At 37.7% G+C, this 24007-nt stretch overlaps 1 protein-coding gene across 1 annotated transcript in view; it reads left to right on the forward strand.

Annotated features, from left to right (window-relative positions):
- PGR (progesterone receptor) overlaps positions 1 to 24007 on the forward strand; it is a 62384-nt gene that overhangs the window by 33388 nt on the left and 4989 nt on the right. Inside the window, exons 3-7 of the mRNA XM_054015600.1 lie at positions 782 to 898; positions 10576 to 10881; positions 16476 to 16620; positions 20088 to 20218; positions 22467 to 22624. Coding sequence (XP_053871575.1) covers positions 782 to 898; positions 10576 to 10881; positions 16476 to 16620; positions 20088 to 20218; positions 22467 to 22624 — 857 coding nt within the window. The remainder of the gene's footprint in view (positions 1 to 781; positions 899 to 10575; positions 10882 to 16475; positions 16621 to 20087; positions 20219 to 22466; positions 22625 to 24007) is intronic.

Here is a 24007-nt window from a genome sequence, read left to right on the forward strand (position 1 = left end):
TTTCATAACTTTTATAGAAGATGTGCATATCTTTTGTTTTGTCAGTATTGTTCATTAAGCTTGCCAATATATAATGGGTTTGGTCAGTGCTTAGTTTATCATGAAAGAGATGCTGGGGCTCAAACAATTTTATTTACTTTCAAGCCCTGGCACAAATTAAGTACTGGGTTTGGTGTTCCTATCTGCTGAGAAATGTGGAGGGTAACAAATAGAATTGAAAAAGGAATAGACATTTTCCAAGAACAATGAAAGGGGTTGCAGAGCAAATGTAGCATTCTAACAGGGCCCATTCCTGGGATGCTGGGTGCCCCAGCTTCTGTGACCTGAAGCAGTTGAGGATACTCATCCCCTTGCAGGAGGTGCCCAACCCTTCAAAGGAAAGCACCCTCAGTTACCCTATGAAACAGAGAAAAAATGTTTTACAAGAAGTGAAATAAGATCCGAGAAAAGACCCAGAAAAGAAGAAATCCCAAATTTGGTCCTATTAGCTGATTTATGTACAAAATTTCGATTGTACAGTAACATGAACAGTATATATTGTCCATGCCCTATTTTGGAACTATAGAAGACTGGTGAACATTAAGAAGCCAAAACTATAATAAAACTCTCAGCTGGTAATATCTGAAAGATAACGTTAAAAAAACTCTAGTGATTCTTGTAATGGGACAGTCAGCCTTTGGTTTGAAGTCGCTTTAATTTTTGGCTCACCATACACTGGTTCAGAGATAGTTTTGATACAATCAGAAACATTGTGTTAATTCTGGGTTTTTCTTGTTTACAGGGCAGCATAACTATTTATGTGCTGGAAGGAATGACTGCATAGTTGATAAAATTCGTAGGAAGAACTGTCCAGCATGTCGATTGAGAAAGTGCTGTCAAGCCGGCATGGTCCTTGGAGGTAAGATTCCTATAAAGCCTGGATTCAGAAAAATAACCAATCAAGAACTTTACTGCAATCCATTTAGTTTAAATATTATTACTTTGGAATTTCAGTGACTTAAATAAAGGACATTAAGTTAAAATATATTTCTAGAGGGACAGTTTGTCTGGGTATTTTAAATAGTTTTAAACTCATTTTAAATTCTTCTGAATAAGAACACCTTCAAATGAATTCTTTCTGGAGTAAAGTTTGTCCTGCATTGCATATGTATAAACTAGGTTGCTCACTAACATGGACTGGTCTTGCTGGCTTTGATTTGTTCTTTTTTTTTTTTTTTTTTTGGAGTTGGAGAACTTGTTTTAGGAAATAAATGGGAGTTGAAAATAAAGTAGTTGTCTCTATCTCTTCTCTTGTGTGCTTCCCACCATTGGTTTGGGTGGATGGCAGCAGCATTCTGTCCTTCCACTTTAGTGAGTAGGGAGAGGGCTTGTTAGCTCTGGCATTACATGGGCTGGATACTGAGAGCTGAGAACTCCAGTCTGCCCTGGTATACAGTAATAGAATGGAGAGGTTGGTATAGACAGCATTTTGCTTCCTCTGTGTAACTGCAAGCAAAGCCAGTGGAAAGCTGAACACTGCTTCAGCAGACCCACAGCCTGGGAGCCACTGCCCTACAAGGAGACAGTCTAATTACAGGGTAAGTTTTGGAGCGCTTACATGCAGAAAGGACAGATATATATCCCTGTATTTTTCAAACTGCTGATGTAGCGCATTTTAGGCAATAACTTCCAAATTTATGGCTAAGATGATAAGAAAACAGCTATTTGAGGATGGCAGAATGGAGAAAAATGGATAAACCTGAATAATAGAAGAGAATTAAAACAATAATTTAAAAAATACAGAGAAAGAAGAGACAGAATAAACTAGTATGTCTTAAATGGCATTCATTTAGTGCTGTGCAACCTATTAGATTTTTTTTTTACTAACTTGTTTCAGCTGGAAAAATCAAGATTATACACTGTTGGTGATTGTATTGCCTCTCCCATCTGGGTCCTTTAATAACTGAAAATATTTATGTAAAAAACTAAAATTAGATTTTTATAACCTTGTACACTTCCAACTCCTGTAATAGCTTAGGGCTCTGGTGCTAGATTTTTCTGAACTGATGGTCCCTGTGTTACTCCTATGTTTTAGCCTTTGTCAGTGATATAAACGAATACAGATGAAAATTAGCATTTCCTTTTTACTTCTGAGTGGTAATGTACAATGTCTCCCCCCCACACACACACACTTTTTGCATTAGATCTTAGAGTTCTTGGCACTTGGCTAATAGCTTATCTGGTGGGGAACAGAAGAAATGGTTTTCTCTCTTAAAACAATTTCTTACATATATTACATTATACTCTGTCTTCAGATTACTGTTAATTTGAGCAGGATTTTCTTTGGTGTTTTGCTTTATGCATTTGATTTAATCCGGATCCAGATCAGTCTTGGAGCTGCGTATTGCACCAAAGCATAGAAGGGAAATATCCAGCTCAGTCGTGTTAATTTGCAAATGTTGTGGCTGGCCACAAATGGTCGATATTTAGGGCTTAGGGCTCCATGCATCCCCTTACATCTGCACATGAAGGGGAGCTGGAGCTTGTGCCCACATATGGGGCTTGGGATTAGGGGTATGGAAGGGAAATTGCCATTTACAGTATGCTTCCCTATCTCCAATTCCCACAGAAGACCCTCTGGGGTTCAGGCTTTGCAAAGCTGGGTGGATGGGGTGGAAGAGCTGGCTGGGTTCTTGGGGATTCTGCCTCTACTCTGTAAATAAGCTAAAATATCCAGATGGACCAAGACACTGTTTCCCTCTTGATATCACCCAAACACATTTGCATGTAATGTCAAGAGGGACTATTCATATACATTAAGTTAAGTACATGTTTAAGAGTTTGCAGGCTGGGGGTCTAAGGGCTTCTCTACATATGAAGTTACTCAGGAATAACTCCATGTGTGGACATTCTTATGCTGGAACAAGAGTGCCATGTTCCTGTTTAACTTAACTTTGAAAGGCGTAAGGGTGCAAATGGTTCGTCATGAACAGGGCGGGGGATGGCAGGAGAACATTGGGAGTGGGTGGTCACAGGTGGGGATGCCCTGTCACACCTATGGTGGGCCCAAGCACGAGGTACTGCAGGCAATCCCTGCTTTCGTCCACAAGTTGTGGCCACCTCTTGAAGCAGGGTGGCCTGTGCTACAAGTGTGGCATCAATCTCTGAACATTTAACAGGGGATAACACCACTCATAATTTGTCTGCGCCTTTAAATAAACAAACGAAACTCAAAGGCAACCACTTAGTTGCAGTGCTTGAGGGCAAGGCCCTACTAGGCACTGGGGTTCTGGGCTAGCACTGATGAGCTCCTGCTCTGCCCCAGTCTCACCCAGCACTGCTTCTGGGCCCCGAGAAGAAGCAGGCAAGCCTACTCACTGGGTTGCTGGCTCCCAATTGGTCACTGTCTCCTCCTGGCCCTTTTAGCCTGGTCTGAGTGGGTTTCTTCAGCAGGGGGTATCCAGGCATCAACACCCGCCAGCTGGGACCAGAAAATGCCTGATAGACCCCATCACAAGGGCTTTTCAGGCCTGTCTAAATGATGTCAGTGACTGGGCTGGGCTCGTTAGGATCAGGAGGAGGGTGCAAACGTGGCTTAAAGCCCCTGGAAACTTGTCTCCTCCTGGACTGAATTCAGTGCAGCACAGAACCTCACCCAAGGTCTTTAACAAGTACAAGTGGTCGTGGCCTCTGTTTTTATGTCCTACGAGGTATAGATGACACCTACAGCATCCCATATGGTCCTAACATCATGATGGGGGTATTGAGTCTGCACTTCTCAGCAGGGAGCATGCCACATGGTGAGTCATCAACGTCACTTTCTGCAGCATCTAGTAATTCCAAAGAGTTTTCCCATCTAAGTACTGATGGGAACTCAGTTTGTCTATGTGAACTCAGGAGATCTATCAGATCATCACAGCTTTAGGTGGTAATTCCATATATAGAAAGATTAAATCTGGAGGCTTGACTTTTTTCTGCACTTTGCATGGGTTTGTGGATGCTGGATTAGGAAAAAATGCTTGGTCTTCCATTTACCTAATGCAAGTGTAAGGATCTGAAAAAAGGAATGAGACATCTGTGCTTCTTGCTGCATATTCTAAGAGCAAAGGCTGTTGAAAATTCATAAATTCTAGATACTGACACATGGGGTCCTGGCAAGAGGCTGTGAAATAACAATCACATTTCAAAATATAAGAAATTATAAACACAATTGAATTACAATAATCTTTTTGTTTCCTAAACTGTATTAGACTGCTCAGCAGTCAGAGCAGCTAGTCATGTTTCATTTCCAACTAACACTAACACATTTTAGAAGACAATGTATATTCACATTAACAGCGAATGGCTTTCATTCTTCAAAGAGATAATGCTGCTGAAAACAAATCAGGTCAAACTGACCAGCTGTAAACCTTTCCGCAAATTAACATTGTGCTTTTAAACTCACATTTTCCCATTAGTTCCCCAACTCAGGTGAACAAATCCCATGTTTGTCCATAGTAGTATAAAGAAACTCTTGGAAAGTGTATGCGGTGAAGAGGTTCTTTATACTACTATTCTTAATACTTTCTGCAAAAAGTTGAGAAAACAAGTACACCAATATTTTAAATTATGTAACAATCTTGTAGTTTCTTATACATTTAAATAAATCTGCATGATTTAAACAATCCATATTCTTAGAATGATAGTCCTTTATCACTCTGGCATTTGTATCAATGATGTGCCACTGCCTTCTGCCTTCTGCTGGGATCCATAATTCCCATGGTAGAAGTGCAATAAATAGGGTACTAGTGCCAACATTCACTTCATATTGAACAAAAGGGAATGCAAAGGCTAAAAATGATCTTTCCACCAAAGAAATGCAAATTCACTTTCACTTTAACATTCACAACTTACTTCCCTAACTTTTAAACCCCACTAGGTTCCTAAAAAGGGAGAAATATGAAGAAAAATAGTGAATACTTGAGTAATTCATATACCTATTCATACAGAAGATCTGGGGAAGGGAAATACTGAACATTTTCTCTTTGAAAGATATTCATAGTGCTCCTGCATACCAGCTTTTTTGCCAAATCCCCTCAATAATAATATAATATGAAATGTCTAGTTAATATCCTTATTTTTACACTGACTTGAAAGTTATTTGGCACAGGCAATAGCATTTTCAATTTTTGCAGAGGATTGGGAATCTAATGTTTTGTAAGGCTTCAGTATCATTAATAATCCTAATCTCTCTTGCATTGTTCGTGGGCAACAATGATAATTTAAAGCAAATATGATAAAAATTGTTAAATGATACACTTTTCTTGCTAGTTCCAGCACATTTTTATTTCAGGTTTCAGAGTAGCAGCCGTGTTAATCTGTATCCGCAAAAAGAACAGGAGTACTTGTGGCACCTTAGAGACTAACAAATTTATTAGAGCATAAGCTTTCGTGGGCTACAGCCCACTTCTTCGGATGCATAAGGAATGGAACATATATTGAGGAGATATATATACACACATACAGAGAGCATGAACAGGTGGGAGTTGTCTTACCAACTCTGAGAGGCCAATGAAGTAAGAGAAAAAAAAACTTCTGAAGTGATAATCAAGATAGCCCAGTACAGACAGTTTGATAAGAAGTGTGAGAATACTTACAAGGGGAGACAGATTCAGTGTTTGTAATGGATCAGCCATTCCCAGTCCTTAGTCAATCCTAAATTGATTGTATCTAGTTTGCATATCAATTCCAGCTCAGCAGTCTCTCGTTGGAGTCTGTTTTTGAAGTTTTTCTGTTGTAAAATAGCTACCTGCAGGTCTGTCATTGAATGACAGGTGTCTGGTCAGGCTTAACCAATCTGAGACAGGCTGCAAGACTTTACAGAGACTTTGATTATGATTCCCACTTGATATAGACTGGCTTGTATGGTTGTTTAGGCATTGGACTAAACTTACTGCTGGGAGTAGTGAGTGTAGCCTCCACTGACAGCTATTGACTGGCACCTACTTATCACAGGAGTGAATTTGATTCAGTGTGTGTATTATATTAACAACACATTAACTATGTTTCTAGAAACTAATTTCTAAGCAGTTAAATGCGTCTGAATGATTTTAGAATTAATTTTGATGTGTTGTAAGTAAATAGGTGCATAGAGTACTCACAAACTCTTTTGTAGAAACACTGCAGTCTAATTTGCATGTATAGCACCCTAAGTAATAATTCTTCTTCTTTAGTCATTAAAAACTTTAAAATACTTGTGGAACTTTATATTCTGGCACTTCTACCCCTAGAGTTGTCACTCCCTCAATTTTGTCATTAGCTTTCTGGTAACATCATTCCAGAACTGAACACATTAATTTGTCACCTCCCTGTGCTTCTGCATATATGCCCCGAGTGAATGACACTTCTGCATATGTGGTACAAAATCACATTTGCCTTGTTTTATTTCTATACTGCATTGCAAACTTATATGCAGTCTACTGAATACTGTTGCCCCAGTTTTCTCTGAATGTTACAGGTTTCTGGATTTTTCCCTTCCACTGAATCTATGCTTCCAATTATTTTTCCAAGCTGAATCTCATTTTATTTTTTCTTGCTGATATTCCCAACCCCTCTTGATCTCTATTATCTCTTTGTCTTCCCTGCCGTACATAGCACACAAGCTTGAAGTAAAATATTCTTTAGCCCTTTCTGCCAGATCAGAAGCAAAGACTTTAAAAATGACCCATGTCAAACACTGATTTCTTGTTGTGCCCTACTGCTAGAAAATCACCGTTCAGTTAGCTTTCAGTCCATCTGACAGTGCTCATATGCAAGAAAATTTGAATTAATTTCCCAAGTAATATTTCCTGAAACACTGCTTCAAATGCTTTATTAAAATCAAGATGTATTACCTCTGCTTTGTTCCCTTAGCTTGTTTACAACCTTCTGAGGTGTATAGAACTTGTTCTCTGATATGGAACCAGAGGAGCATAGTGACCTTGGAGTCAAAACCATGGTACGGTGTCAAGAATAATGAATCATTGACATTTTTCACCTGATTACGGGTTCTGGAAAGGGTGAGGCATTGGTGTCTTATGAGAAGACCAGCTATCTAATACAGAATGCCTGGTGCACCATGGTACCTGACATGTAATTTGCTTCTGTATATGTGCTTAAAAGGAAAAATCAAAGTGCAGGATTATGCACCAGAACAATTTAGTGAATCTCACATATGCATGTTAAGCATTTATCATTTAAGTAGTTTTTATTATGTTGTTGGTTTATGTTCAGTAGTTGTACATAGTTCCCATGCACTATTAATGTACTGTCCAATAATATTCAGTAAATTGTGGATTTAGAAACTGTGGGTACCAGGAAGCTGCTGGTGTGACTGAACACCCCAATGACAAAATGCACACAGCTCTTATGTGTTCTGATGAGTTAGTGCCAAAGTGACATCACTATTTATTCGGTATAGAACTAATTTGGGATGCTCGTTCATCTTAGAGCAGGAAATAATTTTAAATATTTTGTATAATACAATTTTAAAACCCAAATATTGTTAAACCGCTCATTTTTTCCTGTGGCATTAAAATTCCAGCAATAGAGGCTTAATGTGGCATGACTAGCCTGAAGCAGGTGCCAAGCCTTTGCAAATGCTAATGTGAATCTGGTAGGACTCACCTTTGCAATTGACTAGAAAGATCTGAAAACAGTGTATATACTATACTGGTGACTGCTTAACTATATTTCCAGAAACAATTTCTAAGTAATTCTGTGAATTGGTCCTTATTTTGATGCATTCTAATTCATTAGAAGCATGTATCTTTATTCATTCGCTACTGAAGATTCCCTGTGATTACAAATCCATAACTTAATATTAAGGCTTCATTTGTTTTATTCATGACTGGCACCCTAAGAATCTGCAGGTTTATTACCTCTGCTGACCTTGTCTTCTGTTCTCTTCCCAAGTCCATGAAGTAATTCTTGAACTGTCAGACCTTCCCTTGCTGCCTTTTCTCCCCCTTCCACACACCTACCCCTCACCAGCCACACACACTTTGACTATAATTAGTGGGAAATTTCCAGCATTATTTATGATACTAGGAATATTTGTTGTGATGTCATTTCATCTGGACGTAACAGCATATGATCCTTTTTTCTTTACCTGGGTCAGCTGTGACCCAGGTTTGAGTGTTAGGTTTGTTATTTTACTAAGGAGTCACTAACCAGGACTGCTTGCCTCTTCTTTTTTCTGTTACTATCTTTAGTGACAACTGATGTAGAACAGTCGATAGTTTTGAAGGAGGGATTTTCAAAAGCACTCATCACTGGCTTAATTTTGCTCTCATTGAAGTCATAGAGTCTAAGGACAGAAGGGACTACTGTGATCATCTACTCTGATCTCCTGCATAACAAATCAGTGGGAATCTTGCCACTCACTTCTCTGGGAGCAGAGTTAGATCACTGCTTGAGTGCTTTTGAAAATTCCATTCTGTATATTTATGATATTAGCAGATTATTTTCCTTGAAAAAATATTTAATATGCTTCCCTATTTATCTTAAGTGTTATACTGGACCACAAATAAAGTTGTAATCTAATTTTTAATTGTGCAGCTTTTTTGTGTGCTAAATATTTATTTATTCATTTTTATGGATGAATAATACTGAAGAATTAGAACATGTATTTGAGATTATAAAACCGATTTTGTGTTTTTAGATTAGCTAGAAGTATACTCATCTACACCCCCTCTCATTTGAGTTAGAGTCTCCTCTCATGCCAGTGTAAATCAAGAGTAACTCTTTTAAATAATGGAATTACCCTTCTGTAAAATGTGTGTAACAAAGACAAAACCCCAGCCCTAAACTAACAGAACTGTTAAATAGAATGAAAAGAAGACAAGGAGGATGGAGAGATCTTGTCCTATTGTTTATGAAACAACACATTCAATTTATAAATTCTCAGCTTCTGGAATGATTTACTCCACTACAGACTGATGTAACATCTGGCTTAAAGTATGGGATACTGATTCCATTTCAAAGGGTAAATTAGCAGGTGCATATTTCAGTGGTAAGTAACTATTTGACAGTGCACTAGAAAAAGCTTTCAAAAAGCTGAAGCATAATCCATCTAGCTAACTGTTAACATTGCTATTACCTCTACTCTTCCTCCACCACCTGCAAGGTGGCCTTTGAATATTCCCACTTCTGGGATGATATCCCAAAACTTCAGGACCTGGGGGAATGTAATCTCTGCTGGTGCCACACAAAAGCCCTCTAACAGCCCTGAAAGTTTGGAACCGAGGATATAGAAGGCTGTGCATCCCCCACCACTTTAGTTCCTTCCTTTCACAGCTGGCTGCGCTTGTAAAGACCTTCTCCATGCCCGAAGTGATTTCTGGTAGATTTATATCCAAGAGTTTCCGCTTGTTCATTGTTTTGTTAGAAATTAGAAGATTTACATGTTTTGTTCTTGCATTTCTTCAGCAGTGGCAGAAGGTTTGGAGGTTGTTATAACAGTGATATGTTCAGGAAGAGAGAGATGCTTATTTTAATGGCTGATCCTCACTTTACAATTGTCCTGAGTCCTCTCCCCAAATTCATATAAAAAGGGTCATGTGAGTTTCACTGAACTTGATTATTAGCTGGGGGTGGGGGGGAGAGGTGTTTATTCTCACCCAGTTTTTAGTTTTTATCTGGATAGGATTAAGACATAAGAAGTCACATAGGATTTTTGGACGGTGAATGCACGTGAATTAATGTATGTATGTTAGCTAGGCTGACAGTACCTGAGCATCTAAGAACTCACTTTTCAAGGGCTAAAGTGGACTGTATGATATGTCTCCATAATGGAGTTCTGTACTGTATGTATGTTTACTCTGCACAGCTTTCTTCACTTGACATCTAGATCTGATGCTTACTTTGGGAGGGCAGTTCTGCAATTTTTGTTTAAATAGTACTCATAGGTCCACCTTCCTGGGTGTTGTGCATAACTGGAAATGTGTAGAAGAAGAAAGGTTACTCACTGATAATTGAAGTTCTTTTTGAGTGTTGTCTCTATATATTCACACTACTTTCCTCATATCCTCAGAGTTCTGTTCTCATACTTCTTCTGTTTTAGCAGAGAGAACTATGTCAGTTGGGAGTGGAAGTTAGACAAGTCAAAAGTCTTCTATGCATGGAAATGGGAAACAAGAAACTTCTATTTGTACCGGGGAACTATTTGCATTTTTTCTGAGGGTAGAGGAGAACAATGTAAACAGTATAATTGACTTACATTCAGCAGAAATTGAATTGCAGAACAATTGGCTCAACCATCAGAATGTGATAGGACAGTGGGAACTGAACCAGGAAATACTTTATCAAGTTGCAGTAACATAGTATATATGGTGGGACGTTTAAAGAGTATATTTTCATGTCTTTCTTTCCATTTCTTCCTCCACTGGAACAAAACTAAGAATTTTCTATAAGGTTTTTGAATTATATGTAACTTGGAGTTGTAAAAGAAAACAAATTAGAAAGAAAAAATATTTCAAGGTTAAAAGTGTAATAATCTAAGAGATACTAAAAGAGTTAATCTGCTCTGTGGGAATCTGCTTTTTTTGATGTGCCATTAAACTATTTTTTTTCCCCCAGGTCGAAAGTTTAAAAAGTTTAACAAAGTGAAAGTTGTGAGGACACTAGATATTGTTGCACTCCAGCAGCCAGTGGCCCTTCCAGATGAAAGCCAAGCTCTAACCCAGAGGATATCCTTTTCACCAAATCAAGAAGTACAGTTTATTCCCCCACTGATCAACATTTTACAAGGCATTGAGCCAGAAGTGGTCTATGCAGGTTATGACAACACACAACCTGAAACCCCAAGTGCTTTGCTGACCAGTTTGAATCAATTATGTGAGAGGCAACTCCTTTGTGTAGTCAAATGGTCTAAATCACTACCAGGTAATAACATCTTTCTATACATAGTTATGATAATATATGTCATCAAGCTAATTATTTAAAGAATATTTAGTCTGTTTATTGGCTGTGCACTAAAACCAGGTATATACAGAAATGTAATAAATAATAAATTGAACGCATAGTAATTGAATCCTTAATAAAGAAATTTAATTGAATACATAATAACACTGCCAGTTCACCAGAAGAGTATAAAATTGGACTTTCTGTGTACCAGAGAGATCTCTTTAGCAGACAATAGAGCCTTCTTAAAGGAATTCTTGTAAATGAGCAGACATGTTTTTTTTTTTTTACTTTATATTCTTTAGGTGTAAGAGTATTTAAACAGATTTTTATTGTATGTTTATCTTATTGTAGTTAGGATGATTAAAAAAAATAACATGGGAAAACCGAGAGCAACACTGTTTGGTGTTATAAGACTAAAAAGATATTAGGTTTAAAGAGATTAGACGAATGCTCCAATATCACTGAATACGGAAGGATCCAGAGACCAATGGAGTAGTACAGATTCAACAAAAGTGCATCTTGTACCTTTTTCAGAAATTGGGTTAGTTTAAAAAAAAGAACTATTTTTAAAGCTGTTTTAAATGAAAAATATGTTCAGTGTTTTATGCAGTGTAGTACAGCGGTGTCAGTCTTAGGATATTAGAAAGACAAAGTGGGTGATGTAATATCTTTTATTGGACCAAACTTCTATTGGTGAGAGAGACTAGCTTTCAAGCCACGTAGAGCTCTTCATGGATTCCCAGCATCACAGAAAAATGCAAGAAGAACAGATTGTTTAGCATAAGTAGTTAGCAAATATTGTAAGGGACCATTCAAGGCAGAGTGGCCTGGTAACGCCTCTGCAGTCATAGAACTAAAAGAGGGGAGTTAGTGGGTTACAGATTGTTGTAATAAGCCATAAATCCAGTGTCTCTGTTCAATCCATGATTTTTAGTGTCTATCAGAGTTATGAATTTAAGCTCCCAGGGTCGTATTTTGAAACTGTTGTGCAGTTTTCCTTTGAGGATGAGGACTGATAGGTCAGATATAGAGTGATTGCTTTGTGAAAAGTGTTCAAGCACTGGTGATGGGGTGTTTTTGTCTTTTATCATTTTCTTCAAAAAGAACAGGAGTACTTGTGGCACCTTAGCGACTAACACATTTATTTGAGCATAAGCTTTCACTTCATCGGTGTAGCCCACAAAAGCTTATGCTCAAATAAATGTGTTAGTCTCTAAGGTGCCACAAGTACTCCTGTTCTTTTTGAAGAAAATACAGACTAACACGTCTGCTACTCTGAAACCTGTCATTTTCTTGTGTGAGTTCATTCAAGACCGTAGTGATTGGTTTCACCCACATGGTTGTTATTGGGGCATTTAGTGCACTGGATGAGGTATATATTATGGTAGGCACATGTAGGATCCATGTGTGGCTCAAAAGCTTGTCTCTTTCACCAACAGAAGTTGATCCAATAACAGATATTGTTTCACCCATCTCGTCTCTTCAGTGTTTTATGTCAGTTTTTGAGATTGCTTTGTATGGAGATGTAGGAGAATATTTGGCACTTTTGCAGTTGTGTATTTATCTTGTTTCCTTGTAAATCTTGTATGCAGCTCTGTTTGGAATTTAGTATTCTACACAGTTGAGATTGGGGAGTCTACAGCAGGATCACCATACTTGCTCATTTCAGAATGAACTCAGTCCCAACTTCCTGCTTTTCATCATATTCTCCCTTCCCCGCTTCCTTTTAAATAAATATTTTGATCTCCTGAACTCTCTTGTATCTTCTGTCATCATTTGACATATCTGGTCATTTAAATCTTTATAAATTGTACACACTTGAAGGAGTTTTATACAAAAGAGGCATTCTCTGCCTGTAGACTGTTGCTGTAAAAATGGCTGTTGTATAATTTGAATATGCCAACTTTTAAAAATCTATATTCGATGCCTCAGTGAGCCACTTCCTAAACATACTTTGTTGCTAGCATTAAAACATATTCATGGGAACAGGGAAAACGGATATAGTATATTATTGATCTGTGCTAAAGTAATAATTATAAACAACTTCAGATCAATCCTCCCCTCACTCTCCTCACACATCCCAAAATATCTTTTACTTCTGTAAAACCATCTATAGTATAAATACCACCACTTGTCTTAAAACAGACAAGTCTTAGGACCTGATACAACAACACCAACTGAAATCGGGGGAGTCCTTCCACTGGCACCTGTCTGCTCCAGATCAGGCCCTAAGAGAACTATAACCTGACCTAAAAGACATAAGTGGTGTAAAAGACACTGTAACACAGTATTATTCTGAGTTACTATTAAACAGACTGAGGGAACCTTCAAACATCAATAAAGCATTTTTATTGAAGATTTGCTTATTTTGAATTCAGTCAAAAAAGAGGACAAGAAAAGACAAGCTCAGACAACATGATGTGGAATAAATGTCTTTGTGACTAAGGCTACGTCTACACTACCCGCCTGAATCGTCGGGTAGAAATCAATCTCTCGGTGATCGAATTATCGCGTCTCGTCGGGACGCAACAATCGATCCCCGAATCAACGCTTGTACTCCACCAGTGGAGGTAGGAGTAAGCGCCGTCGACGGGGGAGCTGCGGAGGTCGATTTGCCGCTGTCCTCACAGCGGGTAAGTCGGCTCTGATATGTCGAATTCAGCTACGCTATTCATGTAGCTGAATTTGCGTATCTTAAATCGATCCCCCCACCCCCACCCCCCCGTAGCCTAATACAAAATAAAACTAAATGAAATGGGGAGGAGCAGGACAGAAAAGAAAAATAGAAAAAATTCCCATCACTTTCATTGGAACTGAGGTGGCCTGTGACAGCAATGCCACTTGTGCTAATTAAATCTATGCCAGTCTCATGAAATTGTTCTAAGGAATGAAAAAAGCTGGAGTGAACATATGAAAATTACCCATTTAGGACACTTCCTCCATTTTTGCTATTTTCTTTCCTGTAGTTTGGCTACATTCACCTACTTTACCAACTTAATATAGTTGCAAGCCTAGATGTAAATTGAAGAATATGAAATTTGTTAAATTAGAATGAGAGGAAACTTTAATAACCCTTTTTCATACAAAGTATATAAACATCCAATGTACATTGGTTCACATTAGTGAGGAAACATTTTTTTTTTTTGTGATACCGACCTCATTGTGACATGTTGTAATGTTTTCCTATTCCTAAAATATAATACTAAGATGATCCGCCATCTCATCATGTAAATATTTCCTTTATAATGTAAAACACTGTATATGGCACGAAAAGTCAGAACAGAGCTCATAATGTGACACACTGCTGAATCTATTTGGTAGACAGGGCAGTAAGTCACTCCAGCACTGTTCCGTGCTTTGCATAAATCACTGTTATCCAACATTCGAAGAATACCACTACATTTCACTAAAAGATAGATGCTGTTGTGGAATGAAGCCACGAAGAACTTAATGGAGATTGTACGGGCAGCTCCCCGCACATTGTACTGAAAATATATTTTAATTTGTCAAACAAAAGTGCTATAGCTGATAATAATTATGGGTAGAAAGAGGAGCTCATATTTACGAACTGTTAAAGATAGTGGACTATTAGTGTTGATGGAAATGTTGGTGTAAATTATATGTCGAGTGAAGTTTTGAGCTTCTAGGTCCTATAATGAGAGGCACTATGAAAGTTTGTAGGATTATTGCCTTGTATGCACTAAACTTAGCCAATCACTGTCATAAATGGGAATTTGATGCTGGTGTTCTCTTCTTCGTTTAAACACTCACCTACTGACTGGTCCAAACACAAACTTTTACTATTTCATACAAAAATCAATATTATTAAGTGACAGTTACAAAGTTAATCAGTTAGTAGTCAAGAAAGGTCAAAGTTAACATGGCATGTGACTGTGGAAGTATAATGTGAAGGCATAACTTAGGCAAGACAAAGACCAAATGGTTAAAAGGACTAAAGGAAATATCAAGATCATGCAGAGAATGTCCATCATCAACTAGTTGAACCCAAATGAGAAGCAGAAGTTCAGACTGGGAGGCCAGAAGTACTGAGTGAAGATGGCATGTCTTTGATCTATTTTTTGTGTACCCAGCACCAAAAATCTTAGCCTGTAGTGCTCTTATACCAAAGTGATGGATGCAGTATAAGAATCTAGACAGATAGAAAGACTGATCACCAAAAGACCCCTAACTGCCCTATGAAAACACCATCAGAAAATGGTTCTGAAATTATCTTAAAATCTGCACTTTGCCACAGATTGCAGCAAAGACCAATTAAATAATTAAAAGTATTTATAAATATTTCCACAAAAGAATCATGCCTCATTTTAAATTTTTAGAATAACAGAAACTACTCTTAAAGTCATTGCAGCTTATTTTGGAAAGAAAATGACTGGAGGTTTGATTATCTGGAAATAAGAAAGTTTTCATGTTGTATAATTTTGAAGAGTTATTGATAGTTAAGAAATGCAATCCTCTTTCTGAAATAACCTCATCTGGGTAAATAAAAGCCAGTGACAGGGAGACATTATTCTAATGAAATTGTTGAAACATAAGGTTTGGTTTAAATTAAATGTTGTGGACCAAATGTTTTATCCCTTTTGAAAAATAAAAGCAGTGAATACTTTCCATTTATTTGCTGGAACAAGGACATGTGCAGATAGATGTTTATGTGCCTCAGTTCCCCCATCTGTAAAATGGGGATAATTATAATGACCTCCTTTGTAAAGTGCTTTGAGATCTACTGATGAAAAGGGGTACATAAGAACTAAGAATTATTATAATTATAACTGCTGCTCTTACTTAGAATAAGGAGAAACTGTTAATAAATAAGAACTGATTATGGTAACGAGTATGGTAAACTGTCCTATTTTTGTTAAAAGTAAATAAAGAACTTTGTTGTTTCCTAAAGTACATAGTCACTCATAACTCATAAAATTATATTTGATTTGATCATTTCAGGATCAAAACCAAGAAAAGGAATAATATGTGGCTCAGCATAAAAAATTGGAAGAGGTTAGCTAATCTAGTCAAATGGCTAATGATAATTAAAATATCACAAGCTTACTGTTGATTAGTCTCTAACTACTTAAGAAATACTGCTAAATTAGCCTGTAAAATTAGATACATTTGAATTGTCAAGTCAAACGCTACCACCTACTGGAAACTGCTACAATATTAGAAATGTACATGTTTGCTCTTTAACTAGCTGATCCTGGAGGCTCTTAAAGAAAAATATAAATGAAAAATATAAAGTCCCATTGAGTGAACTAAAAGGAGTTCAAAAATTAAAGTTAATGCCAATTTTTGTTGTATTAGTCTTATTTTCAGTGGATGTTTAATAGGATTCTGTCTGATACTGTTAGTAATCAGATCTTATTTAAGACATGCACAAGGTATGAAAGGAGACGTATAGATACATAACAAAAAATACTACATATTTAAATTTCTCTTAAAATAACAGATAGCTTGTCTGATACAACATCAAGAACACTTGACAAATATAAATTTCTTTCTTTGTGAAATGTTTTATACAGTAGTATTTGAATTTTTTTAATTCTTGATGTGATTTTCAGGATTCCGGAATTTACATATTGATGATCAGATAACCCTTATCCAGTATTCTTGGATGAGTCTAATGGTGTTTGCTATGGGATGGAGGTCATATAAGCATGTCAGTGGTCAGATGCTATACTTTGCACCTGATCTGATACTAAATGAGTAAGTAGACAGTTACTGCTATTTACTAATATAATAGATGAAATCCTGACCCCACTGAAGTCAATGGAAATTTTGCTATTGACTTGATTGGGGATAGGATTTTGCCCTATGTTTCTGTTTTGTTGTTTCATTAAACAGTGCTAAAATTAAGATCAAAGGAGAAAGCTCTGGTAATATCAAAGATCAGTAACCTCAGTAAGGATTGCATAAAAGTCCAATATATTTAATTGACATGTAGACCCAAAAGCAAACGAATTTGGTGGTGGTTTTGTTTATCTGAGGGAAAGTTAAAAAGAATTATGTTATCACGACATAAAACCTGAATTAGTTTGAATGTAGATTTCAGGGCAGAGGGTTAATATCCCAAATCCTTGTAGCATGATACATAGGAGTATTTCATAGGCAATCATAGTATACTTTTCCCTCCCTCTTTAATAATTTGTCCTTGAAATTCACAAAAGAAGCCTATACAAGGCAAGACGAAAATTAAACAAATAGGTTTATGATTCAGCTTAACATAAAACTAAGAACTAGGTCCCCGATCCTATTTCAGGATCCCAGTGTACAGATCCTCTTGCCCATGTGGAGTACCTATGAAATCAGTGGAATGCCACACATTCACAGAGGTCATACATTGGGATTTAAGGGTGAAATTCTGGCCCAACTGAAGTCAGTGGCAAAACTCATTGATTTCAGTGGAGTCATGATTTCACTTTATGTATTTACAGTAAACACTAGGAATTAGAAAACAAAAGTTGAATAATTTGGCATAATAAAGCACATCAAAGACATTATGTATACAGGAAAATGCTCTGAAAATAACTTTTATTAAATTAAAAGCTATCTCTTCATCTATACTGTTGTCTAACAGGTATTAAAACCAAGTTGCCACTTAGACTTGGTTTATCCATAATTCAGTCCTAGTGCAGATGGATACCACCTGCCATATCAGCACACAGCAGCACCAGCCTCAAACCCGAAAATGAGGCAAGAGCTGTTAATTTCCAGATGAATTCACGGGTTGTTTTTAAAAGCACTGTAGATATTTACCTACACCTTCTGATACCTAAAAATATGTCTCGGGGTGAGATCCACTAAGGCAGTGCTTCTCAAAGTCAGGCTGTCGCTTGTTCAGGGAAAGTCCCTGGCGGTCCAGGCCGGTTTGTTTACCTGCTGCGTCCGCAGGTTCGGCCGATCGCGGCTCCCACTGGCCGCGATTCACCACTCCATGCCAATGGGGGCTGCGGGCAGGGTGGCCAGCACATCCCTCCGCCCGCGCCTCTTCCCGTAGCTCCCATTGGCCTGGAACGGCGAACTGTGGCCAGTGGGAGCCGCGATCGGCCGAATCTGTGGATGCGGCAGGTAAACAAACTGCCCGGACCGCCAGGGGCTTTCCCTGAACAAGCGGCGGACCGGCTTTGAGAAGCACTGCACTAAGGGACTTAGGAGTTGCAATGCTTGGCATTGCAGTGCATGACTTTTAGGCGCCTTGTCATCCAGTGGAATCCACAGTTCTAAGTTAGGCACTTAGGTTCCCTGTACAAGGCATGGGGCAAATTAGGTATCTATGAATGGATCCCACAAAAGCCACCTCGCTGAGTGGGGAGCTACCTAAGCTAGCCAGAAGGAGACATCAAGGAAAGGATTGTGACCATGCCCGTCAAAGGGACTTGTACGTCTGCATTGGAGGAAGCGGCATATCTCTACTTGGGATTCTTGACCATCAAGACTCTCCTTAATTTAGGTGCCTAAGCCAGAGGAGGGCAGGGTGAAGTTCCCCCTTAGAAATTTTCTCCCAGTGATTAGGGCACTCACCTAGGAGGTGAGAAACCGAGGTTCCAGTGCCCCTGCTCCAATGACCTCATATTTACGTAGAACAGCTTCAACGGGAGCAACTGAGTAATCAGTAGCATCATTTCCCAATAAACAATAAATTATATATTTAACTCATTTAAAAGAGGGTGCAATGCTTCAGATTCTGAACAGATTTGAAGTATTTCTCACTTAAAACAATAAAATATTTATCTACATGCATTGAGAAAAAGTTTTTTGTCATACCAAATATAAACATTTTGTTGATTATAATGCTTCCAGCCAGACTGGAATCATGATTTAAAACACTTGGGTGAAATCCTGTCTCCATTGAAGTCAATATTAAAAGTCCTATTGACTTCAGTAGAACCGAAATTTCACCCGTGTTTTTTTTTTTAACTCATTGATTTAAATCAAGTTGAGGCTTTGTAAAACTAACCTGTGCTATTGCACCTTTCTATTCAGTGTATAATAAGCTAACATATGCTGGGCTTTTTTAAATGCTACTACTGGCAATATATCTTAACTGATTTTTTGTAAACTGCTGTAAGTAAAAAACAAAAATATTGAAAATGGAGGCCCTATTCCTGAAAACATTTCTGCAGTTATTTCACTTTACTGACATGATTAGTTCCATTGACTTTAATGGGACTTCTCATAAAAGTCAGCATCAGGAGCTAACATTTATTTAAACATTTTCTCTTTACAAAATCTTTGTAACTTTAAAAAAAATTGTGTCGCTGTTAGTAGTTAAAAGTTATTTAGACTTTCAGTCCATTCACAAAGTTATTGTAAACTTTTTATGCAACAGGCCAAAATTTGTTTAAATGCCCATATTTGTTTTCAAAAGCATCCTCAAAAAGTGTTTAGGCTTCTAACTTCCATTGAAATCAACAGAAGTTAGGAGCTTAAATACCTTTGAAGAGCTGGGCCTAAGTGACTTAGGAACATCATTAACATCAAACTGCCTGCTCAGAACAATTCAGCTATTTTGACTTGTGGAAGTTCAATATATCAGAAGATGATGTTGGTTACAAATATAGAACAGGCTCTTTGTTTGTTAATTTTGTGTTTGCCATTTTCTCTTGTTCTCACAGTACAGATATTAATGAGTATCTTACAATGTAGATAACCATCTATATGTGCAAGTTCTTAGTAGAAAAAAAACTATATGCAAAATCTACTAACACTAGAAATTCCACTAACAATTAGAATGCTAATTAAAGAAGCACTTGCAAAACATTTACTCTAGCAATTTAAGATTACAAATGAGAAGAAAGTAAAGAACTAGCAACATTTAAATTAAAAAATCTGATTTACATTTTAAAAATTGTTGGGTTTCTTTAATTTTAAAAAAATCATTATTATTATTCACCTGGCATTCAGCTCCTATCAGTCTCTAAGATGCCTGTCTAAACTGTGACACCACTAGAGGGGAATTAATTTACCTTTAAACTTCCAATCAAATGTCAAGTTATGATTTTTTTTATGTATGTGAAAACTAATCGATACAAAAAAAAGTTCAGAAAATTGTTTTACTTTATATAGCTCTCTTCTTAATTTCAAGAATGTAGTAATTAATCTAACAGCAAAGTATGTACTACAAAGAACTAGTGGCTGAGTATCTTTTATTTTTACCTTTTTTGGGGTGTAAGACAGAGGATGAAAGAATCATCGTTTTATTCATTATGCCTATCCATGTGGCAGATCCCACAGGAATTTGTCAAACTACAAGTTAGTCAAGAGGAGTTCCTCTGTATGAAATCATTATTACTGCTCAATACAAGTAAGTAAAAAATGGATGTTTTTGTCTTTATAACATTTTTTGTTCTGTACCTCAAATATTAAAACAATACTGAAATGTTGCAAAATTTCACACAGTGTTATTTATCATGAAAAGTGTAGGGCTGTATGTCCAAAAAAACAGGGAAAAGTCCCTTTCAGCAAAAATGTCTCAGCCTCCAAAGCACTAAAATACTGTTTCTTTTTGTTGTGCACAGAATAAAATCAATGAGATACATGTTGAATACAATTGGACAGGTAGCCATGTTAAGCTGGACATTTTCAGAGCAATAGTGCAGGGTTTCAGCCATGCAACTCTGAATGACTTTAGTGGCAATACACAGATAAAGCCCCATGCAAAGCTGCAAAATACAAATACAAAAAAAAATTCCTTTAGTACAATGTCAGGTATGTTGACGTAGGGGCCACATCCCGCTCCTGTGAAGTCAATGTTTTGCTCATTGGAGCAGGGGAGAATGGACATGGCTGACATACTATGTCAGGTTACTAATATTAACGATTATTCAAATTATTCCTGGACAAAGATGGGCAAATTTAGCCCAGGTGTAAGTCAGGGCAACTCCATTGACTTCAGCTGTCTGTTCCAGAACTAAATTTGGCCCACCACCTCTAATCTGATCCCAGCTACAAAGCATCTTTCCAGGTTCCAGTTTGCTCATTGGTCTTCCACTTTCCAGGTAGGGGAGCATCTGGGTGAAGTTCTCTGCCTATCTATACTAAGAAAGTAGTCTGTTGCTGACCTCATTTGTCAGTAATGAATTCCCTGAAAATGATTTAGCTGCTAATATAGGACAAAAACTATTTTCAGAACTCTTTCGGAAAGTATTCTTGAGACTTGATTCCCCATGAGCCTTACACCTACACTGAACCATAGGGGTGACAGGATAGACCCCTGTAGTATGTTGCTTGGTTCCTCCAAGTGCCAAGAAAAATGTTCATTGAAGGCTTATTCCCTCATGTACCTTTGTTTGTGGCTCGTGTGCTCAGAGTGTGACATCTGTGCTCAACTTGACTAGCTTTTGCATAAGCATAGACTTTTTTTTAAAGAATTTCTTAGCAACAGAACACTGTATATTTTAATAGATGTTTAGAATCCAGATATTAGTATTGCCAAAAACAGTTACAGGCATGAAAATGACAGCCTCTATATGGTTGTCTTTCTACAACTTTATGTTCAGCATTTTTCTGCAAAATCTAAATTTCCCTTTTTAAAAGGCTTATTTTCCCATGTTGAACAGAGGATATTGGTTTCCAATCTGCTTCTGCCTTGTTAACATGGCCTAGCTGAAAAAGTCTGTCTAGCTAAACAATGGCTGCATAGAAGTAAGAGATGGAAAAGACCTGTTGGGTCATCTGAGCCATCTCTCACAAAAGTGTGTGTTCCCTACCACATTCAATTCACATCATTAAGATGTAAACATCAAAGATTAAATTAAGACCATATTAATGTTAAAATGGTTTTAAAAATAGCAATCTAAGAAACAAACATTCAGGTAGTGTCAACCATTGGGCAAAAGTTATCCCTAGTGTAACTCCAGTTGCTTTAATGGAGTTGCATCAGGGATGAATTTGGCCTCTTTTTTATAATAATTAATTCTCTGTTCTCTTTCCAGGATGAAATAGCAATATATATTTGTTTAAAGTCAAAGAAAACATGCCTAAGTGCAACAGATCTTTCAAAAACTGTACTTCTGAAATTCAGAAGTAGCTGATGTTTTGGCTTATCATTTTCATTGCATGTTAGGAAGATGGGAAGATTTAAACCATTGTCCTATTGGGAATTTTTGCTCATTTTTTATTTTGTATAGTTGTCTCCTGCAACATACAAAATAATGCTTGTGTATTACACCTTCCTGAGACACCACTAGGTTATGCTAATCAGTGCATCTCCTTGTTGTCCTGCCCATGCCCCTGCCTCCCTGGTCACAGATGACTATTGCAGAGGGAGGGTTTCAGTCATTTTGCATCACTTTTACCACCACCTCTGGCAGATTTTCCATATCAGTTATCCCATGCCAGGATACCAGAAACCGACATAAGTGATTGGTTATGACTTACGTATCCATCTGCCTGTCAGTTCACCATTTCTGCACTTCACTAACAGGAAGAAATCTATAGTCCAAGATAAAATAATTAACCAAACAGTACAGTGTAAAATACAGTATAAATTCTTTCTCAGTTGTTGTCTTCATAATATATTACAACAATCAAGAGTATTGCTTTCTCTTTAGTTCCTTTGGAAGGTCTGAGAAGTCAAAGCCAGTTCGATGAGATGAGAGCAAGTTATATTAGAGAACTGGTCAAGGCAATTGGTTTGCGGCAGAAAGGAGTTGTGGCCAGCTCACAACGTTTCTATCAACTTACAAAACTTATGGACTCCATGCATGATGTAAGTTTGTTTCTCGGGAGGTAGGGGGGCAAGGTTTATACCAGATACAAGAACCATTCCTTAAAGTAAATTTAAAAAAATATATACATATATTGGGATGTTTGTGGTGTCCAGGCAGAGTTGGACACATCTTCAGGGCAAAAATCAATGCACAATTAACCAGATGTTCACATTTTTATTTATAGAGGATTCAATTGTATGGAAAACATATATTTAAAATGCCAGTCCATTTTTTATATTTCTGTTAATATTAGTTCAGAGCTGTGGTATGTGTATTTCTATATATTACAGACAAAAAAAACCCCATAAAAAGAAAATAAAGGTAGCAAAGGCATACTCAAATGATAGGAAATGCCAGAATTAAGGTTGCTTGTGAGAGCAACCTTAATTTGGCCTCATTGTGCATACATATTACAATGCAGTCTTTAATTACATGATCACATACAATTTTTTCCACAGGACCTCTGCCTTAATTATTCTATTTCTTACTTTTTCAGTGTTTGACTTTGCAATCTTAACAATGTTCTGTTAACATTTTTTTGTGTGTGTAATTTCCTACATTTTAAAAAGCCAAATGAAAAAAACAGAAATTCCATTGTGGTATTATTGACATCAGTGTGGTTCATCAGTAGCATTGAAATTTTTATACCCACCTTAAAGACCTCTGCCACTTGAGTGAAGTGACTAACTAATAACATTAGTGGGTTGTCATTCTCTGTGGACCCAGCACTAGAGGAGGATGGGACATACACACACTTTGCCAATGAGTTTCACAGATATTTGCTGACAGCAGAGAAATAATGAGACTCAGGAATCTTGGGTTCCAGTCCAGTCTCTGGAGGGGAGTGTGTCTAGTGGATACAGATTCTTCTGCCCATTCCCCCCAAGTTTCACCCCTTCTTCTCCTCCAACTTATCCCTTTTCCAGTCCTGTCTCTTCCCCTCTCCTAGCTGACAGTTCCAGTCTCCTCACCCAGAAAGTCCCGAGTCCCCATCTCCTTCCCAGTTTTCCCTACCCTATAGTTCCTTGTTCCTAGTCTCATTGCCTAGCCTCTTTTAGTCCCACCCCAGCTCCTTGTCCAAACTATTTCTCGTCCTGACCCACATTCCCTGTCCCCCAGCTCCAAACCCAACTCTTTGTCACAGTTTCCTTTTTCCTCCCCAGGCAGCCTTCAGTCCCAGTCTCCACCTCTCAAGCTCCTTGTTCCAAGCCAGGGAGAGAGCAGGCTGGGGCTGAGAAAGGGAAGGATGCAATGGGAGGCTGGGACTAGCTGGGCAAGGAGACTGAGGTTGGGGGAAGCGAGGAGACTGGGACTGGGAGCCAGTGAGGAAAACAAGAGGGACATGGGGAACTGGGAAACAGTTAAATGATGGAGGAAACTGT

The sequence above is a fragment of the Malaclemys terrapin genome, chromosome 1, assembly GCF_027887155.1.
Source record: "Malaclemys terrapin pileata isolate rMalTer1 chromosome 1, rMalTer1.hap1, whole genome shotgun sequence".
In the NCBI taxonomy this organism is placed as follows: domain Eukaryota; kingdom Metazoa; phylum Chordata; order Testudines; family Emydidae; genus Malaclemys; species Malaclemys terrapin.